The sequence below is a fragment of the Puma concolor genome, chromosome B3, assembly GCF_028749965.1.
Source record: "Puma concolor isolate L17-30 chromosome B3, mPumCon1.1.hap2, whole genome shotgun sequence".
In the NCBI taxonomy this organism is placed as follows: Eukaryota; Metazoa; Chordata; class Mammalia; order Carnivora; family Felidae; genus Puma; species Puma concolor.
Genome location: NC_141672.1, coordinates 103,231,136 through 103,252,511, shown reverse-complemented (window position 1 = coordinate 103,252,511; position 21,376 = coordinate 103,231,136). Strand labels below are relative to the sequence as shown.

Here is a 21,376-nt window from a genome sequence, read left to right as displayed (position 1 = left end):
GACACTGTTAATATATATTCATTATTAAACCAGTAAATTTAGGGATGATGTGTTATGCAGCAATAGATATATTTTCAGGTAAATTTGTAATAAAAGAATCAGATATTTTTAAAAGGCTGAGTTGGAGTTTCTAAGGGAGATTTATTTATCTAAATAAATAATCTCTTAAGAATGCTCTTTTGGGGTGACTGGGTGGCTCAGTCGGTTAAGTGTCTGACTCTTGGTTTGGCTTAGATCATGATCTCATGGTTTTGTGAGTTTGAGCCCCACATCAGGCTCTGCACTGGCAGCATGGAGCCTGCTTGGGATTCTCTCATCCTTTCTCTGCCCCTTGCCCGCTCGTGCTGTCTCTGTCTCTCTCAAATAACTAAATAAACCTAAAAAAAAAAAAAAAAAAAAAGTGGTGTTTTGGGGCACCCGGCTGGCTCAGTCAGTGGAGCATGCAACTCTTGATCTGCTGTTGTGGGTTTGAGCCCCAAACTGGATGTAGAGATTATTTAAAAACAAAATCTTGGGGCGCCTGGGTGGCGCAGTTGGTTAAGCGTCCGACTTCAGCCAGGTCACAATCTCGCGGTCCGGGAGTTCGAGCCCCGCGTCGGGCTCGGGGCTGATGGCTCAGAGCCTGGAGCCTGTTTCCGATTCTGTGTCTCCCTCTCTCTCTGCCCCTCCCCCGTTCATGCTCTGTCTCTCTCTGTCCCAAAAATAAAATAAATAAACGTTGAAAAAAAAAAATTTTTAAAAACAAAATCTTTAAAGAAAAAAAAAAAGTGCTGTTTTGTCTACCTTATCTAACCTTTATATCTAAAATTGGTCAGCAATACTATTTTATTTTTTTTTTATTAAAATTTTTTTTTTCAACGTTTTTTATTTTTGGGACAGAGAGAGACAGAGCATGAACAGGGGAGGGGCAGAGAGAGAGGGAGACACAGAATCGGAAACAGGCTCCAGGCTCCGAGCCATCAGCCCAGAGCCTGACGCGGGGCTCGAACTCACGGACCGCGAGATCGTGACCTGGCTGAAGTCGGACGCTTAACCGACTGCGCCACCCAGGCGCCCCAGCAATACTATTTTAATAAAAAAGTATTTATTGAGTCTATTTTGAGTATTTAGTAATAGGCTAAAACAAATATTAGGAAATAAATGTTTCTCTTAAAAAACTCATAATGCGGTTGGGCAAAGAACATACAAGAAACAGAATGAGATGACGTAAAGTATAATATAATATAACATGTAATAAATGCCTTAGGTACCAACTGATTTTGAAAAGAGATACTGATAAAGCTTATAGCATCTAGAAATAGCCTTTGGAGGGGGTCTTATCTAAACTGGATTTAGAAAAAGGGGCAGAACTTGGCAAGGCAGCTAAGGAAAAAGCATTTTTTTGAGGGAGAAGGACAGAAAAGCACATATAAAAAACATCAGGCCATAGGGTGCCTGGCTGGCTCAGTCAGTAGAGTGTGCAACTCTTGATCTTGGGGTTGTGAGTTCAAGCACCACACTGGGTGTAGATATTACTGAAAAACAAAATCTCAAAAAAAAAAAAAAACAAGAAAAAAGAAAAGAGAAAAGAGGGGCACCTGGATGGCTCAGTCGGTTGTGTCTGACTCTTGATTTCGGTTCAGGTCATGATCTTGCAGTTCGTGAGATCGAGCCCTGCATCAGGCTCTGCAGTGACAGTGTGGAGCCTGCTTGGGATTTCCTCTCTCCTTCTCTCTCTGCCCTGCCCCAGCTCTCACCCATGCTCTCTCAAAAGAAATCAACTTTAAGAAAAAGAAAAGAAACATCATGCCATACGGACAGGTTATAACCTGTTTATAACAGGTTTATACATGGGCCACCTGGGTGGCTTAGTCAGTTGAGTGTCCCACTTCAGCTCAGGACATGATCTCATGGTTCATGGGTTCAACCCTGAGTCAGGTTCTGTGCTGACAGCTCAGAGCCTGGAGCCTGCTTCAGATTCTGTGCCTCCTTGTCTCTGCCCCTCCCCTGTCCTCCTGCTGTCTGTCCCTCTCTCAAACAAATTTTTTTAAAAAGTAAATACATATGAATTTATGTATAAATACATATGAATAAATGCATATGATTTATGTTATAAAGTGGTGGGAAATATGGCTGGACCAGATTACAGAAAATCATAAATAGGGGTGCCTGGATGGCTCAGACAGTTAAGCATCTGACTTTGTCTCAGGTCATGATCTCACAGTATCTGAGTTTGAGCCCCAGAGTGAGCTCTGTGCTGACAGCACAGAACCCGGCTTCAGATCCTCTGTCCCTTTCTGTCCCTGCCCCTCCCCCGCTCATGGTGTCTAAATAAATAAACTTAAAAAAACAACCATGGAGGGGCGCCTGGGTGGCGCAGTCGGTTAAGCGTCCGACTTCAGCCAGGTCACGATCTCGCGGTCCGTGAGTTCGAGCCCCGCGTCAGGCTCTGGGCTGATGGCTCAGAGCCTGGAGCCTGTTTCCGATTCTGTGTCTCCCTCTCTCTCTGCCCCTCCCCCGTTCATGCTCCGTCTCTCTCTGTCCCAAAAATAAAAAAAAACGTTGAAAACAAACAAACAAACAAAAAAAAACAACCATCGTAAATAGTAAGTTTGGCTGCTTGTGAAAAATCATAAGGGATCTATCTTTCTTTATATTTTAAGAAGTGAAATATGAAATTGGTGCTTTACGAAGATAACATTGGTATGTAGGCTAATTTGGAGGGGAGAGGAAAACAATGGAGTTTGCAATAAATCACATTATGAAGTACCAGTATACAGAGAGAAGAAAGAATTTCAAAAAAAGAACCCAAGGCTTTGGATCTGTTTCCCACCCCCCGCCCCCAAAAAAAGAACTTTGAATTTGTTACTAATGGACATTCCAGACAAATAGAAATCAAGAAATAAAAACCTGGGGCGCCTGGGTGGCTCAGTCGGTTAAGCGTCCGACTTCGGCTCAGGTCACGATCACGCGGTATGTGAGTTCGAGCCCCACGTCAGGCTCTGTGCTGACCGCTCAGAGCCTGGAGCCTGTTTCAGATTCTGTGCCTCCCTCTCTCTCTGACCCTCCCCTGTTCATGCTCTGTCTCTCTCTGTCTCAAAAATAAATAAATGTTAAAAAAAAAAAAAAAAAAAGAAATAAAAACCTGACAGCTACATTAGGCCAAAAACTGGAAGAGAGATTTTGGCAATAGCTTATCTCAAATGAGCATTGGGAACAGAGAAGAGAGGTCAACTCTGGGCAAAATTAAAATACTTCAACAATGACCTCCCTATGTAGTATTTATATGTAAAGATAAAATAAATTATCTTTTTTTTTTAATTTTTTTTTTTTTGAGAGATAGTACATACAAACCTGAGTGAGTGGGGAGGAACAGTTAGAAAGGGGACAGAGGATTCGAACTATGCTCTGTGCTGACAGCAGCGAGCCTGATGCGGGGTTCAAACCCATGAACTATGAGATCATGACCGGAGCTGAAGTCAGACGCTTAACCAACTGAGCCACGCAGGCACCCAATAAAATATCTTTTAGAAAGTCAGACAGGGGCGCCTGGGTGGCTCAGTCAGTTGAGCATCAGACTTCAGCTTGGGTCATGATCTCACTGTTTGTGAGTTTGAGCCCTGCGTGGGGCTCTATGCTGACACCTCGGAGCTTGGAGCCTGCTTTGGATTCTGTGTCTCCCTCTCTCTCTGTCCTTCCCCCACTCACACTGTCTCTGTCTCTCAAAAAAGGAGTAAATGTTAAAAAAAAAAAAAAAAAAAAGTCAGACAATACCACCATCCCAACAACTGTCTTCCTTACTCATCATCATAGTCTCATCATCATGTGAGCTATTCTGGATAAAGTCATAGTATATATTCCTGCTTGTCTTTTGCTTCTTTACATTATCTTTCTACCCATATTCTGCCTTCTACCTACACTTCTTCCCTACCTTATTTTATCAAACTTCCTAGCACTTCCTAGGTATCCTGGCTTGTCATGTTCCTTTCTCAACGCCGAAGCCCTCCTACAGGCTGTGTCCATGTTTGGCCCTGCTCTAATACTCTAGTAACAGAAATTTTCAAATTAAAATGTACTCCTCTAACCTTTGCCAATCAAAATTCTCATTCCCTTGTAGTCTCTAAGCTGGGTGCTACGAAAGCAATTAATGGTTTATTTTACAATCTTTCTACTAGTGTTTGCTTACTAACTCAAAAGTTTCTCCAGTTCCTCCAGAGAACTGAAGTAATCTCAAGAGGAGAAAAATCCAAATAGCTTAGAAAATTAAACAATTTGTTCTGGCAGGGTTGGCCCTGAATGAAGTTTACTTTTGGCAAGGCAGCGTCTTCAGTACCTCTTTTCTTACATCACTCTTGCTTACTTCTCCCCCACCTCTCATTAGGATCATATTACTTTCATGCTGCCCCTAGGACTTCCAAACCACTTTAGGTACCCCAGATGTAGATATTTCTTCGCTTTTCTTTTTTCCCTATTAAAATTCTCTACCCTACATCCTGCTTCTTCATGGCTTTGCTAACTAACAATTTAATATACAAAGACATCCTAATTATTTTCTAAGAAAAATACCATGTTAACATTTTCATAGTAAAATACACTTATGCAACCACATTCACTGCACTGTTGATACCTCCAAATAACTTGCCCACAGTATGTGCTCAGTCAGTATTTGCTGGACAAGAAAAATAAAAGAAAGAAAAAGACTAGTGGAAATTTCAAATACTGTATCAAAAACACTTTTGAGGGGTGGAGGGGGAGGAGGGACATACTTTTGAGTATATGAGCGTTTCAGCATTCTTTAAATCACCTAAGAGGGTGCCCAGATGGAGACAGCACATCATTTAACCTCTCTGAGCTTTGGTTTCTTCATCTGTAAAATGAAAAAGCACTAAAATTTCTGATGCTTTTAGTTCCATTCCAATCTTATCCTTTTGTACTATTAGTACCTCCACACTTAGTATCTTTTGGCTCTGCTCATGGGTCTCGGCACTACAATTGTATTCTTCATTTATGGGAACTAACAGCAAAAGAGCTCATTTAGTGTCAGAAGGTATGCAGACAAAGGCAAGAAGAGTGGTGGTAATAACCAGCAGGGAGAAGGTAGGTAAATGGCATCAACCTATGACAGTACAGAAAGCAGAGCCAGAATGAAGCTAGAAACTGTAGAGTAGCAGTATAGTTTAGGTTAACACTGACCAAGAGAAATATAATGCAAGCCACAAATATAAGCCCACATATAACTTTAAATTTTCTAGTAACTACATTAAAAAAAAAGTAAAAATAGGTGAAATTAATTTTAATTATTTAGCCCAGCATATTAAAAAGATCATTCCAACAGTATAAGAATTAATGATACTTAATTTTTTTTTATTAAGTCTGAAATCCAATGTATATTTTATACTTCTAGAACATTTCAATTCACATTGGCAAAATTTTAAGTGCTCAATAGCCACATGTGGCTAGTGGTTACTATACTGGACAGTGCAGGTTTAGGTGATTCTGGTTATGATCTGAGAACAAAGGAAGCAGAGAAGATAGTGATTAGATATAGAAGAGATGGGTAAGAAATTGGGTTCACAAATATATGTTCTCATTATTTAAATTATATATTTTAAACATTCAAATATCTATTGATATTTGACCATATCTGAGCTACTGCTCCTACTTCCTAATTGGTCTCAAACAGACCATCTTAAAAACTACACTTAACATGTTATTTATCCCACTTAAGAAACTAAAATAGATTAAGTGCCCTATTATAGTAAACCCTAACTCCTCTACCTGGCTCCCAAGAGTCTGTAACCCATCTAATCCAATCTCCTTTCCTGTAACTATACAAAATGCAGACTTACCAACTACAGTCAAATTGTACTCACGCCACTCCTCCAAATATGTCTTACATATTTTCACGTCTAGCTTGAACTTAAAATATTTCCACCTACCCCTAGCCTTGTAATATTCTTTTTACTTCTTTACAAGGGTTTAGGGTCTAACTATACTTAAAACCTAGTATTCTGTACTTCTCCTTCCTTCTAATACTCCTCATGACTTCATTCTCCTGGCTCTTCTCTTACCTTCCTGGTTACTTCTTCCTTTACTTCTCTATCCTCTTCAGCAGGGGCAATGTTGTCCAGGGGGGTGGGGGGGGTAGCAGGAGGGGGACAAAAACTGATTCCCCGGGGGAGAGGCCAAAAATATCTTAGCTATTATAATAGTTTGTGGCCTTCAAAGGGCACAGTACATGAAGAAATATACAGTGTGTCTGTGGTATTAAAACCTCCTGGAGGGGCGCCTGGGTGGCTCAGTAGGTTATGCGTCAGACTCTTGATTTTTTGGCTCGATCACAATCTCATGGTTCACGAGACTGAGCTCGGCATCAGGCTCTGTGCTGGACATGGAGCCTGCTTAAGATTCTCTCTCTCCCTTTCCCTCTGCCCCTCCTTTGCTGGTGTGTGCATGTGCTCTCTTCTCTCTCTCAAAAAATAAATAAATAAATTTCCTAGAGTAGATGACTAGGGCAAAAAAGTCTACAAGGCTCCTTAGGGGGCAATAATTAAAAGACTGAGAAACACTGCTCTATCTCATGTCTGTACACTGGGGAACTTCAGGGAACAATCCTGACTCTCTTCTCTCTTTATGCTGTCTCTAGTAATGATCTCATCAATTTCCACAGATTTTAAATACCATTTTTATTCTGACGATTCCTAAATTCTTTTTTTTTTTTCCACGTTTTTTTTTTTATTTTTTTTTTATTTTTGGGACAGAGAGAGACAGAGCATGAACGGGGGAGGGGCAGAGAGAGGGGGAGACACAGAATCGGAAACAGGCTCCAGGCTCCGAGCCATCAGCCCAGAGCCTGACGCGGGGCTCGAACTCACGCACCGCGAGATCGTGACCTGGCTGAAGCCAGACGCCTAACCGACTGCGCCACCCAGGCGCCCCATCCTAAATTCTTATCTTGAATTTCAATGTCCTCTGGAACTCATGGACTCTCCTTAGCAAAATCTTCTAGGTATTTTCTTCTCTTAATGTTTCCTTCACCTTCTCACCTAAATGACATCTGGCTCTGGCTTGATAACACTGCAGCCTTCTCAAGTGATAGTTCTCAGGGCATCTGGATGGCTCAGTTGGTTAAGCATCTGACTCTCGATTTTGGCTCAGTCATGATCTCACAGTTTGCTGTACGGAGACCCTGCATCAGGCTCTGCACTGAAAGCACAGAAGCCTGCCTGGGATTCTCTCTCCCCCTTCTCTGCCCCTCCCCCATTCACATGCATTCTCTGTTTCTCTCTCAAAATAAATAAATTTAAAAGTGGCAGTTCTTCTCTCTCATACTTCTTTACCAGTAAGCCTGAAGGTGGAGCAAATATCTGTTTGCTCCTTGTCATTCTCTCTCCCACTCCTCCCTAAAACTTCTCAATTTTAAAACTCATGTCATCAAATACTACCCATCATCCATCCACTGGTTGCAGTCCTCTACCAACTTCAGATTAATCCCTCTCATTCCTAGCTCATTATCTCTCTCCAACACAAATCCTGCCATAATTTTTGGTAATTTCAATATTCATAGAGCTGATCCATCCAATAACTTAGCCTTTCTGTTCCTTGACCTCTTCTTCAACAAAAATCTTATATTCTACCTTACCTCAGAAACTCATTCCCCATGGTCATACAGCTTTGTCATTATCAGGTTCCAAAAATTCTCAGGCTCCATCAGGACCTAAAATCCACTAATTCCACAACTTTTGCCTTCAACATATTTATATCTTTATTTCCTCTTTATGCAACTTCAATTCTATGGTCCATCATTATACTCTCTCTCTATACACATCTTCAATTCCCTAGACTCTTTCTTCAACAAATTCACTTGGCAAAACTCCAGCTCTGGTTAAATCCTGCTCCCACACTATGTAAGTCTATAGTAATGCAGCTAAATGTGACTGGAGAAATCATACCACCATGTGGTCTGGTTTCACTAACTTCAGGAATCATACCACATCTCCCGTTCACTCTGCTACTCTTCTACAGACAACTATTTTATACCTTCCCTCTCATCTTTAACAACTCCTTCTTCATCCTCACTCACAGCTCATGACCTGGTTCCCTATTTCACTGAGAAAATAAAAGCACTCAAGAGACCTTCTAAAAGCTACCACAACCACATCTACCCACCTACCTGCACCTATTTTTAATACATTCTGTCTCACCTCTTATTGCTACAGATGAACTATCTGTACTATCTAAGTCTAATTCTTCTATTTGTCAAAAGTACTCTTGGGGCACCTGGGTGGCTCAGTCAGTTAAGTGTCTGACTTCGGTTCGAGTCATGATCTCACGGTTTGTGGGTTCAAGCCCTGTGATGGACTTTGTGCTGACAGCTCAGAGCTTGGAGCCTGTTTTCAGATTCTGTGTCTCCCTCTCTCTCTGTCCCTCCTCCATGAGTGCTCTGTATCTCTGTCTCTAAAAAATGAATAAAAACATTAAAAAAACTTTTTTTAAGTTCTTTTCCTTTTCTCCAGTTGTTTTTTTAAATAGCTTTGAGATATAATTTACAGACCATACAATAAACCCATTTAAAGTATACAACTCAATAGGTTGCAAGTATGTTAAAGGAAATCATCATGATCTAATTTTAGACCGTTTTTGTACCCACCTAAAGAAATTCTGTACCCATTAACAGTCAATCCCTATATGCCCTTTTACTCCTCCACCAATCCCAAGCAACCACTAATCTACTGTCTCTATAAATTTGTTTATCGTGGACATTTCATATAAGTAGAATCATGTATGTGGTCTTTCATGACTTGGCTTCTTTGACTTTAGCATAATGTCTTTAAGTTTTGTGTTTTATTTGTTTTTTTTTTACAAGAGAGAGCATGAACAGGGCAGAGGGAAAGAGATTTTTTTTAATGTTTATTTATTTATTTTTGAGAGAGACAGAGGGAGAGAGTGCATGTGCATGCAGGAGAGGGAGAACACCAAGCAGGCTCCAAACTCAGCATGGAGCCTGACACAGGGCTCCATCCCGTGATGCTAGGATCACGACCTCAGCTGAAGTCAAAAGTCAGATGCTCAACCAACTGAGCCTCCCAGGCGCCCCCTACGTTTTGTTTATCTACTCATCAGCTGATGGACATTTGAGTTGTATCCATTTTTTTGGTTATTTGAAAAATGCTGTTATGAACATTTTTGTACAGGTTTTTGTATGGGCATATGTTTTTACTTCTTCTGGGTGAAATTATAGGGTCATGTGGTAATTCCATGTTTAACTTTTTAAGGAAGTGACAAATGTATTTATACCTTCATTTCCTCTTTAAGCAACTTAGATTCTATGACCTGTCATTATAATCTCTCTCTACACACATCTGACAAACTGTTTTTCAAAGTAGCTATGTTATGTTACATTGCTATTGGCTATGTATCAAGGTTTCCAATTTTCTCTTATACCCACCCTGTCTGGTTTCCTCCAATGCACGTGTCAAGGTTACCAATGACCTCTATGGCTCAATCAATAGTCAAATTTTAGTCTTCATCCAGCTTGACCTATTAGCAGCATTTGGTTCAGCTAATCTTACTCTTCACTGAAACTTCATTTGGATTCTAGGAAATCAGTCTTCTGTTTTTCTTCTACCTGGCTTGAACATGCCTGTTACTCCTTATTCCACAACCTCTCATCACTGGCATGTTCCACACTCAGTCCATTAACCTTTCCCCTTCTCTTTCTACATTCATTCTTGTGATTTCATGCAGCCTACCATTTATGTATGTTGTCTGTTGCCAAATGTACATTTACAGGCTAGATCTGTACTGCCTAATACATTAGCCAGTAGCAACATATGGCTACATAATTTTAATTAAAATTAAATTTAATACTTAGGTCCTCAGGCACATATGCTGCAGTTAAGAGCTCAAGAGCCACATGTGGCTAGTAGCTACCAAAACTAGACAGCAGAGATACGGAACATTTCTATCATCACAGAAATTTCTATTGTATAGCACAGATCTAGACCTTTTCTCTGAACTCTAGATTTATGTATGCAACTGCCTTACTGAAATCTCCACTTGGATGTCAATAAACACCCTAAAACCAAAATCCTGTTATTCCTCCCTAAACATGTTCCTTCCATATTTTACCTGTTTCAGCTGATGTTAACTCAATCCTTCCAGTTTTTCAAGCCAAAAACTATGGGGTGAACCACTCTCACTCTACATTCAACTGACCACAGAATCTGACAACATTTTACAAATTTCCACTTCTACTACCTTGTTTAAAGCCACCACCATCTTTTGCCAGTTCTAATAGCATCTTTCGTTATAATAGCTTCCTGATATCCCTCCTTCTGTCCTTTCCCTCTTAAATTCTATTTTCACATAACAGCCGGAGAATTCTTGTTGAACTCAAAGTCAGATCACATCAGTCCTCTGCTGAAAATCCTCTAATGGTTTCCAAGCTCACTCACAGCAAACATCAAAAGTTGCTGTATTAGCCTATAGAGCCGTATATGACCTGACCCCAATTACTTTTGGAATGTCATCCCCTTTCCACACTCCTTGGAAGTCATACTGGCTATTCATCAAAGCACCAAGCATATTTCAGCCTTCTCCATGAAATATAATTTAGAAATTACAAAGTTTAGGGGTGCCTGGGTGCCTCAGTCAGTTAAGCATCCAACTCATGAGTCATGATCTCATGGTTTGTGAGTTCGAGCCTCGCGTCAGGCTCGGCACAGACAGTGCAGAACCTGCTTGGGATTCTCTCTCTCTCAAAATAAATAAAATAAAAACTTAAAAGAAATCACAAAGTTTAAGAATCACTAAGCTACACTAAAAGAGGTATAAATAGAAATTCTATTTCCAGATATCTGGGTATTCAAAAGTAATCTAACCTTAACTATAAGGTTTCCCTAACCAGTGAGAAGGATTAAATTATATTAATTACATAAAGAAAAGGGTCTTCCAAAAGCTGCAATCTCCATTACTTCACTAAGCCTGTATTTCACAAAAAACCAGTTAGCTAGTTGTCAAAATAATCAGCTGACAAATTTTTTTACAAAATTTTCCTTACACATTTAATTACTAAAAGAACTAAGAATATGGATTAAGATTTCATATTTAACAGTATAAACATATAAATTCTTATTCATTAAATTGTAAAAGACTTCAGTGTGATATACAGCTACCCGCTCTGTAAACAAGTTCTACTGAAAGCAGCTGGTCTGCAAACTGTGTATCACCAGTCTGTTTTGAAATAAGAAACTTGCCTAAGTATGCAACTTAATACACTGCTTCCTTCATCAAGAAAATTTGCTCAGAAACATTTCAGATCAACTAAACAGTGTATTTATGTACATGTTTTACATTTTGGCACAAGCCCCTATCTCACTGTGGCTTGGTAACTAATATTTCATAGACTGGCAAAGGTCCATGAATCACACTTTGGATAGCACTGCTCTAAATTATCTCCTGGATCTTTAAGTCTACTCAATATATTTTTTAACACTTTCTACATGCAATGTCAGAATTTCTGTACCATTTCCCATTCTAAAATTTATTAGGAATTATTATGTATCTTGTTCTTTTCTGGAAGTTACTCAGTCTCATTTATATTACAGAATTTTAATGCTGGTTAGAAAAGCCTTCAGAAAGGTTTAACATCCAAAAACAATAACATACGGGTAGAAATTTTTAATTAAGAGCTTCAAAATTATAATTTTAAAGTAGATTATATAACAGCACTTCAGAAAGATGTAATTTGGTAATATATTAGTTTTAGAAACGTTTATTTTGAAAGAGATATAAAATCATCCACTTTTCAACACTAACCTAAATATTCCATCAGCTGTTCAGCAGTTATGATTTCCATCATCGGTGGAAGTTTCACCTGAAAAACAAAGTATTTTTTCTATAAAATCAAGTGTTTTAGGTGATTAAAGTGTTTCTTCAGTAGGAAACATATGCATGTATGTGTACATATGTTTCTACTATATGTATACATTAATAACTCATGTTACCAAAATCTTTATAACTAATCTTTATAAAATATAATGCAGTCAATCCTATCACCATAAAATTTCCAGGGTGATATAAGATCTCATAGAGCCATTGAGAAATCTGTTTTCAAAGCCAAGTGCTATGCCTTTCACCACCCACTATGATTGTCACTAGGTTACTACAAAATGCAGTTAAAGGGCAGGAAGAGGCACCAAACATGTGACAGGTCACTCATGGAGCAGTTTTACTGAAGACAGGCTTGAACACAGCTCAATATGCCATTACTTCAGTTTACCTTGGCCATTTTTATTGCTGAATTACTATAATAAATACAGTATTAAGATATTAGTCACATACTGAATAATTTGTACTGTACGATTCCACTTACAAAGTTTAAAAGCAGGCAAAATTAAACTATATTGTTTACAACTGCATACTTGGTGATAAAATTATAAAGAAAAGTAAGGAAATGGATACTATAAAAATCAGAATTATGGTTAGCCCTAAGGTAAGGGAAGGAGTTATAGTTGGAGATGACATATAAGAGCCTTCTGGGATGCTGGCAATGCTGTATTTCTTGACTTGCATGGTAGTTCCAGTGACATTTGCTTTATAATAACTTGTTAAACTGTACATCTCTGTTTTATGTATTCTACATGAGTTATAGTTCACAACAAAAAGGTTAAAAGTAGATATATACATTACAATTATATTTACGTTTCTAAATTCAGCTGCAACACATTTGTGTCAAGGTTTTAACAGAATTGTCAGATGGGTTACAGAGATATTACAACCAATGGATTTACAACCATAAATATTTTAACGGACTTATTCAAAAGCATACTCTTGTGGTACATTCATGGAATAGGAGAAAAATAAATACAGTAGGATGGAAACTCAAAGCAAGTATCAATGATAGGAGAACAGTAATGTAATTAAACATTCTTCAGGGATTATTTTTTGGGAATTATCTTCTGTTGAACCAAGGAAATCATTTAAATCATCAATTTCTTCAACAATTCCCCCAAGTATTAAAGAAGGTGCTCTTGGTATTTATGTTAGCAAATGTGGTAATAGCATGTCACAATTTTTTGTTTGTTTTAATCAATGAGTAAGTTTTAAAACAAATCCCTGTAAAATAGAACAGTTTGATACCCTATGAGAGCATACATGACAATTGACGCTTATGATTTTTTTCATCCAGGGGATTTATCAGTGATTGAAAACCAAGAGATGCCATGCAGGTTTTAATCATTACTTGATTCTAAATCATTTTTATTTTCTATGACATGTTTTTCAAAAAACTATAATGACTTTTTTTTTTTTAAGCAGTTTTAGTCTTACAGGATATTGACCAGAAAGTGCAGAGTTCCCAAATACGGTATATTTTTAAACTGAAATTCATTGACAAATTATGGTCCCCTGCCTGTTTGTCTAAATAAAGTTTTATTGGAACAGTCACTCTCATTGTTTATGGATAGTCTTTGGCTGTTTCTGCACAACAATAACAGAGTTGAAACTTTACAAGAGGGATTATAGAACCCACAAAGCCTCAAATATTTACGTACTATCTAGTCCTTTATAGGAAAAGTTTGCTGATCCCTGCTTTAGATGATTTTAACTGTTACTAGAATATTTTATCAGGCTATTTTGGTACCACTATTGAAGGTCTGATATTTAAACCAGTAGTTTACATTCACTGTGAATGCTTACATTCTGACCAAATGTCAGAACTTGAAAGTCTCATTTACACCTAACAATGTTTCTTACATAAAATAAGACCTATACATTCTTTTACTCCAGATAGGTTCAGTCAGAATATATTCACCAGGAAATTCCACAGACAGAGCTTATTCTCTGCTTTGGTTGATGTAGTAATCCTACTATAAAATTGTCAAAATAAGAATTAACAGAAGTCTTAATTGTGGCATTTCTGTCAAAATATGAAACCAAGGCACTAACAAGTGTATTTATTTGGGAAATACATACTATAATCCTAGATTTCTACAAATATGATTTCAGGGTTTAGCCTTGAAATTTCCAAATAATAACAACTGCCTACCATAACAACTGCCTACCATGTGTTTGCCGCAAACAAGAAAATGACAACCTCTATACTGATTTTAGAAGTGGGACAACAAACATGCAAATATTTTAACTGACTTATTCACAAACATACTCAGTGAAATATTCATTTCCTGAATCTTAGCCAACAAAATATTCGTGATATTCATTAAAACTAAGGACAAATAAACATAATTGTGAAGGAACACCTGCCTCTCACTAACACTGTTGAGCCATCAACAGATTTTTTTTCTTTAAACCGCAAAATGATCTTCCTGAAACCTTGCTTCTCTTTTTGCTTTCCTCCACCACCATCACCTCAAAAACAAGTGGCAGGGGCAGCACCTTGGTGGTTCAGTTGGTTAAGCATCCGATTCTTGATTTCAGATCAGGTCACGATCTCACAGTTTGTGGGATCAGGCCCAGCTTCAGGGTCTGTGCTGATGGCGCAGAGCCTGTTTGAGATTCGCTCTCTGAAAATAAAAAAATACTTAAGGGGTGCCTGGGTGGCTCAGTCAGTTAAGCGTCTGACTTCGGCTCAGGTCATGATCTCACAGTTCATGTGTTAGAGCCCCGGATTGGGCTCTGCGTGGACAGCATGGAGCCTGGTACCTTCTTAGGATTCTGTGTCTCCCTATCTCTCTGCTCCTCCTCCTTCACGCTCTGTCTCTCTCTCTGTCTGTCTCTCTCTCTCACTCAAAACTAAACATAAAAAAATTTAAAAAGAAAAAGAAAAAAAATACTTTAAAAAATGCTAAAGGTTTTGTTAATGATCCTAAGACTTTCACTCCTTTGTCTCTTTAGATTTTACTGAAGAAGAAACAGGTTGGGGAACAGCTAGCTAAGAATACAGAATATAATAACTGTGGTGTTTTGTCCAAATCTCTAAATTTTAAATTTTACAATGAAAAAACGAATTCAAACAAAGTAAGACCTAGATTCTCAGGTGGTCTTTTAGTAATAATCTATAACATATTTTTTTAAAGATTTTATTTTGAAGTAATCTCTACGCCCAACATGGGGCTCAAACTCATAACCCTGCGATCAAGGGTCAGTCACACGCTCTACTGACTGAGCCAGCCAGGCACCCCATAACATATTATTTTTAAGTAAATGAATACTTTCATGTATATAAGGGTAGTTGGAAGGTACTCTCAAATAGTTTAGTCTTCCTAAAATATGAGCAAAGCTTCTCAGCATATAGTAACATATAGCTCCAAATTAAGAGTTCAAACAGTCTAGGAAAATAAATGATGTCCTACCCTATAAGTAAGATTTTATTGGATTAAATGGATTTCCTGAGCAAATTAATAACATAAGCAGAGAAAGAATACTGAACAAAAGGAAATAGCTACTCCCACTCCAATTATTCAACTATACAGTAAAACCTCATTAATTCAGCCCAATTATTGCCTGAGTGGCTTAGTCGGTTAAGTGTCCAACTTTGGCTCAGGTCATGATCTTGAGGTTCGTGAGTTCGAGCTCCACTTTGGGGTCTATGTTAACAGCTCAGAACTTGGAGCCTGCTTCAGATTCTGTGTCTCCCCTCTGCCCCTCCCCTTCTTGGGCTCTGTCTCTCGTCTCTCAAAAGTATATAAACATTAAAAAATTTTTTTTTCATTTTTTAAATGTTTATTTTTGGAGAGAGAGACAGACAGACAGACAGAGTGTGATCAGGGGAAGGGGCAGAGAGACAGGGAGACACAGAATCTGAAGCAGGTTCCAGGCTCTGAGCTGTCAGCACAGAGCCCGACGTGGGGCTCAAAACCACGAACCATGAGATCATGACCTGAACCGAAGTCAGACACTCAACCAACTGAGCTACCCAAGCGCTGCAACATTAAATTTTTTTTTTTAAATAAGCATTAAAAATTTAATTCAGCCCAATTATTCTGTAATTCTTAGTTATTTAAAGAGTGAAGTATATTTGACCAACTAATCTTTGACAAAGCAGGAAAGAATATCCAATGGAATAAAGACAGTCTTTTGAGCAAGTGATGCTGGGAAAACTGGACAGCGACATGCAGAAGAATAAACCTGGACCATTTTCTTACACCATACACAAAAATAAACTCAAAATGGATGAAAGACCTCAATGTAAGACAGGAAGCCACCAAAATCCTCGAGGAGAAAGCAGCCAAAAACCTCTTTGATCTTACCCACAGCAGCTTCTTACTTAACACGTCTCCAAAGGCAAGGGAAACAAAAGGAAAAATGAACTACTGGGACCTCATCAAAACAAAAACCTTCTGCACAGCGAAGGAAACAATCAGCAAAACTAAAAGGCAACTTACGGAATGGGAGAAGATATCTGCAAATGATATTATCAGATAAAGGGTTAGTGTCCAAAATCTATAAAGAACTTATCAAACTCAACACCCAAAAAACAAATAATCCAGTGAAGAAATGGGCAAAAGACATGAATAGACACTTCTCCAAGGAAGACACCAGATGGCCAACTGACACATGAAAAAATGTTCAACATCACTCATCATCGGGAAAATACAAATCAAAACCACAAAAGATACCACCTCATACCTGTCAGAATGGCTAACATTAACAACTCAGGCAACAACAGATGTTGGTGAGGATGCGGAGAAAGAGGATCTCTTTCTCATTGTTGGTGGCAATGCAAGCTGGTGCAGCCACTCTGGAAAACAGTATGGAGGTTCCTCAAAAAACTAAAAATATAACTACCCTACGACCCAGCAATTGCACTACTAGGTATTTATCCACAGGAAACAGATGTGCTGTTACAAAGGGACACATGCACCCCGATGTTTATAGCAGCCCTATCGACAACAGCCAAAGTATGGAAAGACCCCAAATGTCCATCAATGGACGAATGGATAAAGAAAATGTGGTATATATATATATACACACACACACACACACATACATACACAATGGAGTATTACTCGGCAGGCAAAAAGAATGAAATCTTGCCATTTGCAACTACATGGATAGAACTGGAGGGTATTATGCTAAGTGAAATTAGTCAGAGAAAGACAAAAATCATATGACTTCACTCATATGAGGACTTTAAGAGACAAAAGAGATGAACATAAGGGAAGGGAAACAAAAATAATATAAAAACAGGGAGGGGGACAAAACAGAAGAGACTCAAATATAGAGAACAAACTGAGGGTTGCTGGAGGAGTTGTGGGAGGGGGGATGGGCTAAATGGGTAAGGGGCATTAAGGAATCCACTCCTGAAATCATTGTTTCACTATATGTTAATTAATTTGGGTGTAAATTTTAAAAAATAAAAAATAAAATAAAATAAAATAAAAGAGTGAAGTATATTTGAGAACAGACTCAAGTAAGATCAAAAAACTTAAAAAAAATTTTTAACTAAAATTAAAAAAATAAAAACAAATCTTCCATGTGAAGTGTTAATAAAATCTTAAACAAGAATGTAAAACATCCCAAAAGTGATATGCCGAGATTTTGACACCTATGACTTTGGTATTCTGTGGGGGGTAGAGAAATGCAGGAGACCCAATAATAACTAAGGAATAAGCAGTTTATACAGGTGGATGGTAAGTACAAAAATGACCAAATAATATAAATTTTTAAATATTTAATTAGAATACCAATAAATAGGAAATACACAGTTTGATTTATAACACCTTCACAAATTGAGGAGTTACTTGAGAAGATAAAAAGTTGATTATTTGCCAATTTCTGCTCTTTAGGAAAGTCAGAAAAAAATTTAAGATATTCAACTTCTACTAATTGTCATATAATATGGATGTTACCCTTAACCCACAACAATCCTATGAAGCAGATTTCATTACCTTCATTCTAGGAATAAACTAATGGGCTGAAAAGTTAATTTGTCCAAAGCAGCAAAGCTGTGATGTGAATTGAGATCTGACTCCAAAAACAATTACCCTTTCCATTATACCAACATTTACAGACTTAATAGCAAAACACTTTGTTTAAGCGAAATCTTAAGTAAAACATCATCCAAAATATGTCTTAAATGAAAAGTTGACAGAACTTGGTGTACAATGAAAAGTGGACAAAGGGGAAACAATAACTGAGGTTGACTCTAAGACTCAGGGGACTGGAAAAATTAAGATCCCTATAATCAGTAAAAATAAGAAATTTGGTAAGGGTAGATAAGTTTATAGAAGGAAATGATATCTGCTTCAGAATTGTGAGGTTTAGTTTAACATTCAAATAGAAAGTTGAGTTGGAACTCAGGAAACAACCATTTTTATTTATTTTTTTTTAATTTTTTTTTTTCAACGTTTATTTATTTTTGGGACAGAGAGAGACAGAGCATGAACGGGGGAGGGGCAGAGAGACAGGGAGACACAGAATCGGAAACAGGCTCCAGGCTCTGAGCCATCAGCCCAGAGCCTGACGCGGGGTTCGAACTCACGGACCGCGAGATCGTGACCTGGCTGAAGCCGGACGCTTAACCGACTGCGCCACCCAGGCGCTCCTAACCATTTTTAATTTGTACATGAATTATTTGATTTTTGTGCTGCAGTCCATTTTTGCATTACGTATGGTAAAACGGACCAACTAAACAATACAATTCCTTCTTAGTTCAAATTTCATTTATTAAAAAAAATACTTTTAAGTAATCTCTACACCGAACATGGGGGGCTCAAACTCACAACCTCAAGAGTTGCATGCTCTATGTAACTGAGTCAGCCAGGTGCACCTACTGATTTTGAATATACAGTAAATCATACAGCACTCATGATTTTTTAGATGAAATTGTAAAGAAATTATTTTTAAAAATATTAGAAATACTAATGGGAATCAAAAGGAAGAAATGTAGCTTCTTTCAAAATAAAGACTAAAAAAGTTAAGAATCCTTTCAATATACCTTTAATTCTGGCTCCAGCAAATAAACATACATATTATAAACTATTATAGAGGGGCACCTGGGTGGCTCAATCGGTTGAGCGTCCGACTTTGGCTCGGGTCATGATCTCATGGTTTGTGATTTTGAGCCCCACATTGGGCTCTGTGCTTACAGCATGGAACCTGCTTGGGATTTTCTCTCTCTCTCTTTCTCTGCCCTTCCCCTGCTTGCTCTCTCTCTGAAAAATAAGTAAATAAAAAAAAAAAAAAGAAGAAAAACAATTTGAAACATGTTCACCATCAATTTCTATCACAATAAGACCCCATCCTCAGAGTAACACCAAGGCCTATTTAAAACTAGTTAAAACCATCAGAAACTGCAGATACATTCATACATATTAGATTTTTTAAAATATCCTATTTTATATGCAATCAAAGAGTTTCAGAGCAATGAAGAATGGTACAGTGGATATCTATTTTTTTTAATTTTTTTTTTCAACGTTTATTTATTTTGGGGACAGAGAGAGACAGAGCATGAACGGGGGAGGGGCAGAGAGACAGGGAGACACAGAATCGGAAACAGGCTCCAGGCTCTGAGCCATCAGCCCAGAGCCTGACGCGGGGCTCGAACTCACGGACCGCGAGATCGTGACCTGGCTGAAGTCGGACGCTTAACCGACTGCGCCACCCAGGCGCCCCAATGTGGATATCTATTTAAGAAGCTCACAAAGCCTGGGGTGCCTGGGTGGTTCAGTCGGTTAAGCATCTGATTTTGGCTCAGGTCCTGATCTCATGGTTGGTGGGTTTGAGCTCTGCATCAGGCTCGGCACTGACAGTGCACAGCCTGCCTGGGATTCTCTGTCCCTCTCTCTCTGCCCCTCCCCTGCACACGCTTGCACACTCTCTCTGTCTCTCTCAAAATAAACAGATTTTAAAAAGCCTAGGTGCTGAAAAATCTACCCAAAGAATAAGCGACAATGAAAGTTTGCATTAGTTGCTTGAAAAATAGATGGGAATAGCTACTGAAGTAGTCCAGATAAGATGAAGTTGGCCTGAACTAGGGTAGTTGTAGTAGAGATAGAAGTTACTAATGAAAATATCAAAGAATGCATTTCATAAACTTTGAAGGGAAAAACAAACTCATTCACCACAGAAGCTAAGAAAGTCTCTGACGCTGGAAGTGCCAGATAATTCAGAGGACAGGGGGTGAAGCAGAGGGGGCTAAAAATGGAAGGAGTCTGTATAAAGAGCAACTGGTACCAGATCCCCAGGATTTGTTCTAAGGAATCATGAAGGCTATTTCTGCTCCTCTGACTTTATCACTGGTTCTTCCAGACTGATTTGTCCCAGACTTATTGTCCACTATTTAACTTCCAAACCACATATCCCAAGTAACATCTCAAGTTCTGAAGTAGGTGATAATCTTAGCTTGGGCAAGTTATTTAAAATTTATGTACCTCAGTTTTGCATGTATGTAAAATAGGAACATTGTCTACCTAAGGATTTCATGATATAATTGAAAAAATTAAGAGGAAATGCATATAATTCATGTAAAATATTTAGCGGTGTATCTGGACATAAAAATAACCAAGTACTGGGGTGCCTGGGTGGCCCAGTTGAGCACCCAACTCTTTTTTTTTTTTTTTTTTTTTAAATTTTTTTTTTTTTTCAACGTTTATTTATTTTTGGGACAGAGAGAGACAGAGCATGAACGGGGGAGGGGCAGAGAGAGAGGGAGACACAGAATCGGAAACAGGCTCCAGGCTCTGAGCCATCAGCCCAGAGCCCGACGCGGGGCTCGAACTCACGGACCGCGAGATCATGACCTGGCTGAAGTCGGACGCTTAACCGACTGCGCCACCCAGGCGCCCCACCCAACTCTTGATTCCAGCTCAGGTCATGATCTCACGGTAGTGAGATTGAGCTCCAGGTCTGGCTCTGCTCTGTCAGCATGGAGCCTCCTTTGGATTTTCTCTCTCCCCTCCTCTCTGCCCCTCCCCCTCTCTCACGTGCATGCACAAGTGAAAGCATGTGCACTCTCTCTCTCTCTAAATAAACATTAAAAAAAATAATGGAGTACTACTATTTTTCAAAGCCATATGATTGCTGGTACCATCTATGCTCAAATGTTCTTCACCTGGCACTCAATATAGATAAGGTGGATGGGGTACGGGAAAGTTATCCACTGAAAGACTACTGGGAGCAAGGAGAGAGGAGAAAATGAACCCATCATTAACAGGGCAACCAGCCAATGGAGTAGTCATACTATCATCAGTCCTCATCCATTTTTTCTCACAAATGAAGAAATACAATACCAATCCTAATTCTTAAAAGAGATTGGAAATGAAAGTCTCATAAATGTTACTTGCATCTACTGTGTAAACAAAACTCCACCGTGTGAAGTTATTAATCTCTTCTTACAGGATCTATATTTAAAAAAAAAAAAAGGTGGGCAGAGTCTAAAATGGAATCTTTTTTTCCACTTTTATAAGTAATAAATACACTTGGAAAGACTCAA

At 38.6% G+C, this 21,376-nt stretch overlaps 1 protein-coding gene across 3 annotated transcripts in view; it reads right to left on the bottom strand.

Moving 5' to 3' along the window:
- MINDY2 (MINDY lysine 48 deubiquitinase 2) overlaps window positions 1-21,376 on the bottom strand; it is a 79,388-nt gene that overhangs the window by 50,917 nt on the left and 7,095 nt on the right. For all 3 annotated transcript variants that reach the window (XR_015252677.1, XM_086710797.1, XM_025919943.2), the window contains exon 2: window positions 11,800-11,857. Coding sequence is in view for 2 of the 3 variants with exons in the window: in XM_086710797.1 (XP_086566923.1) it covers window positions 11,800-11,857 (58 nt within the window). In the remaining variant the exon portion in view is untranslated. The remainder of the gene's footprint in view (window positions 1-11,799; window positions 11,858-21,376) is intronic.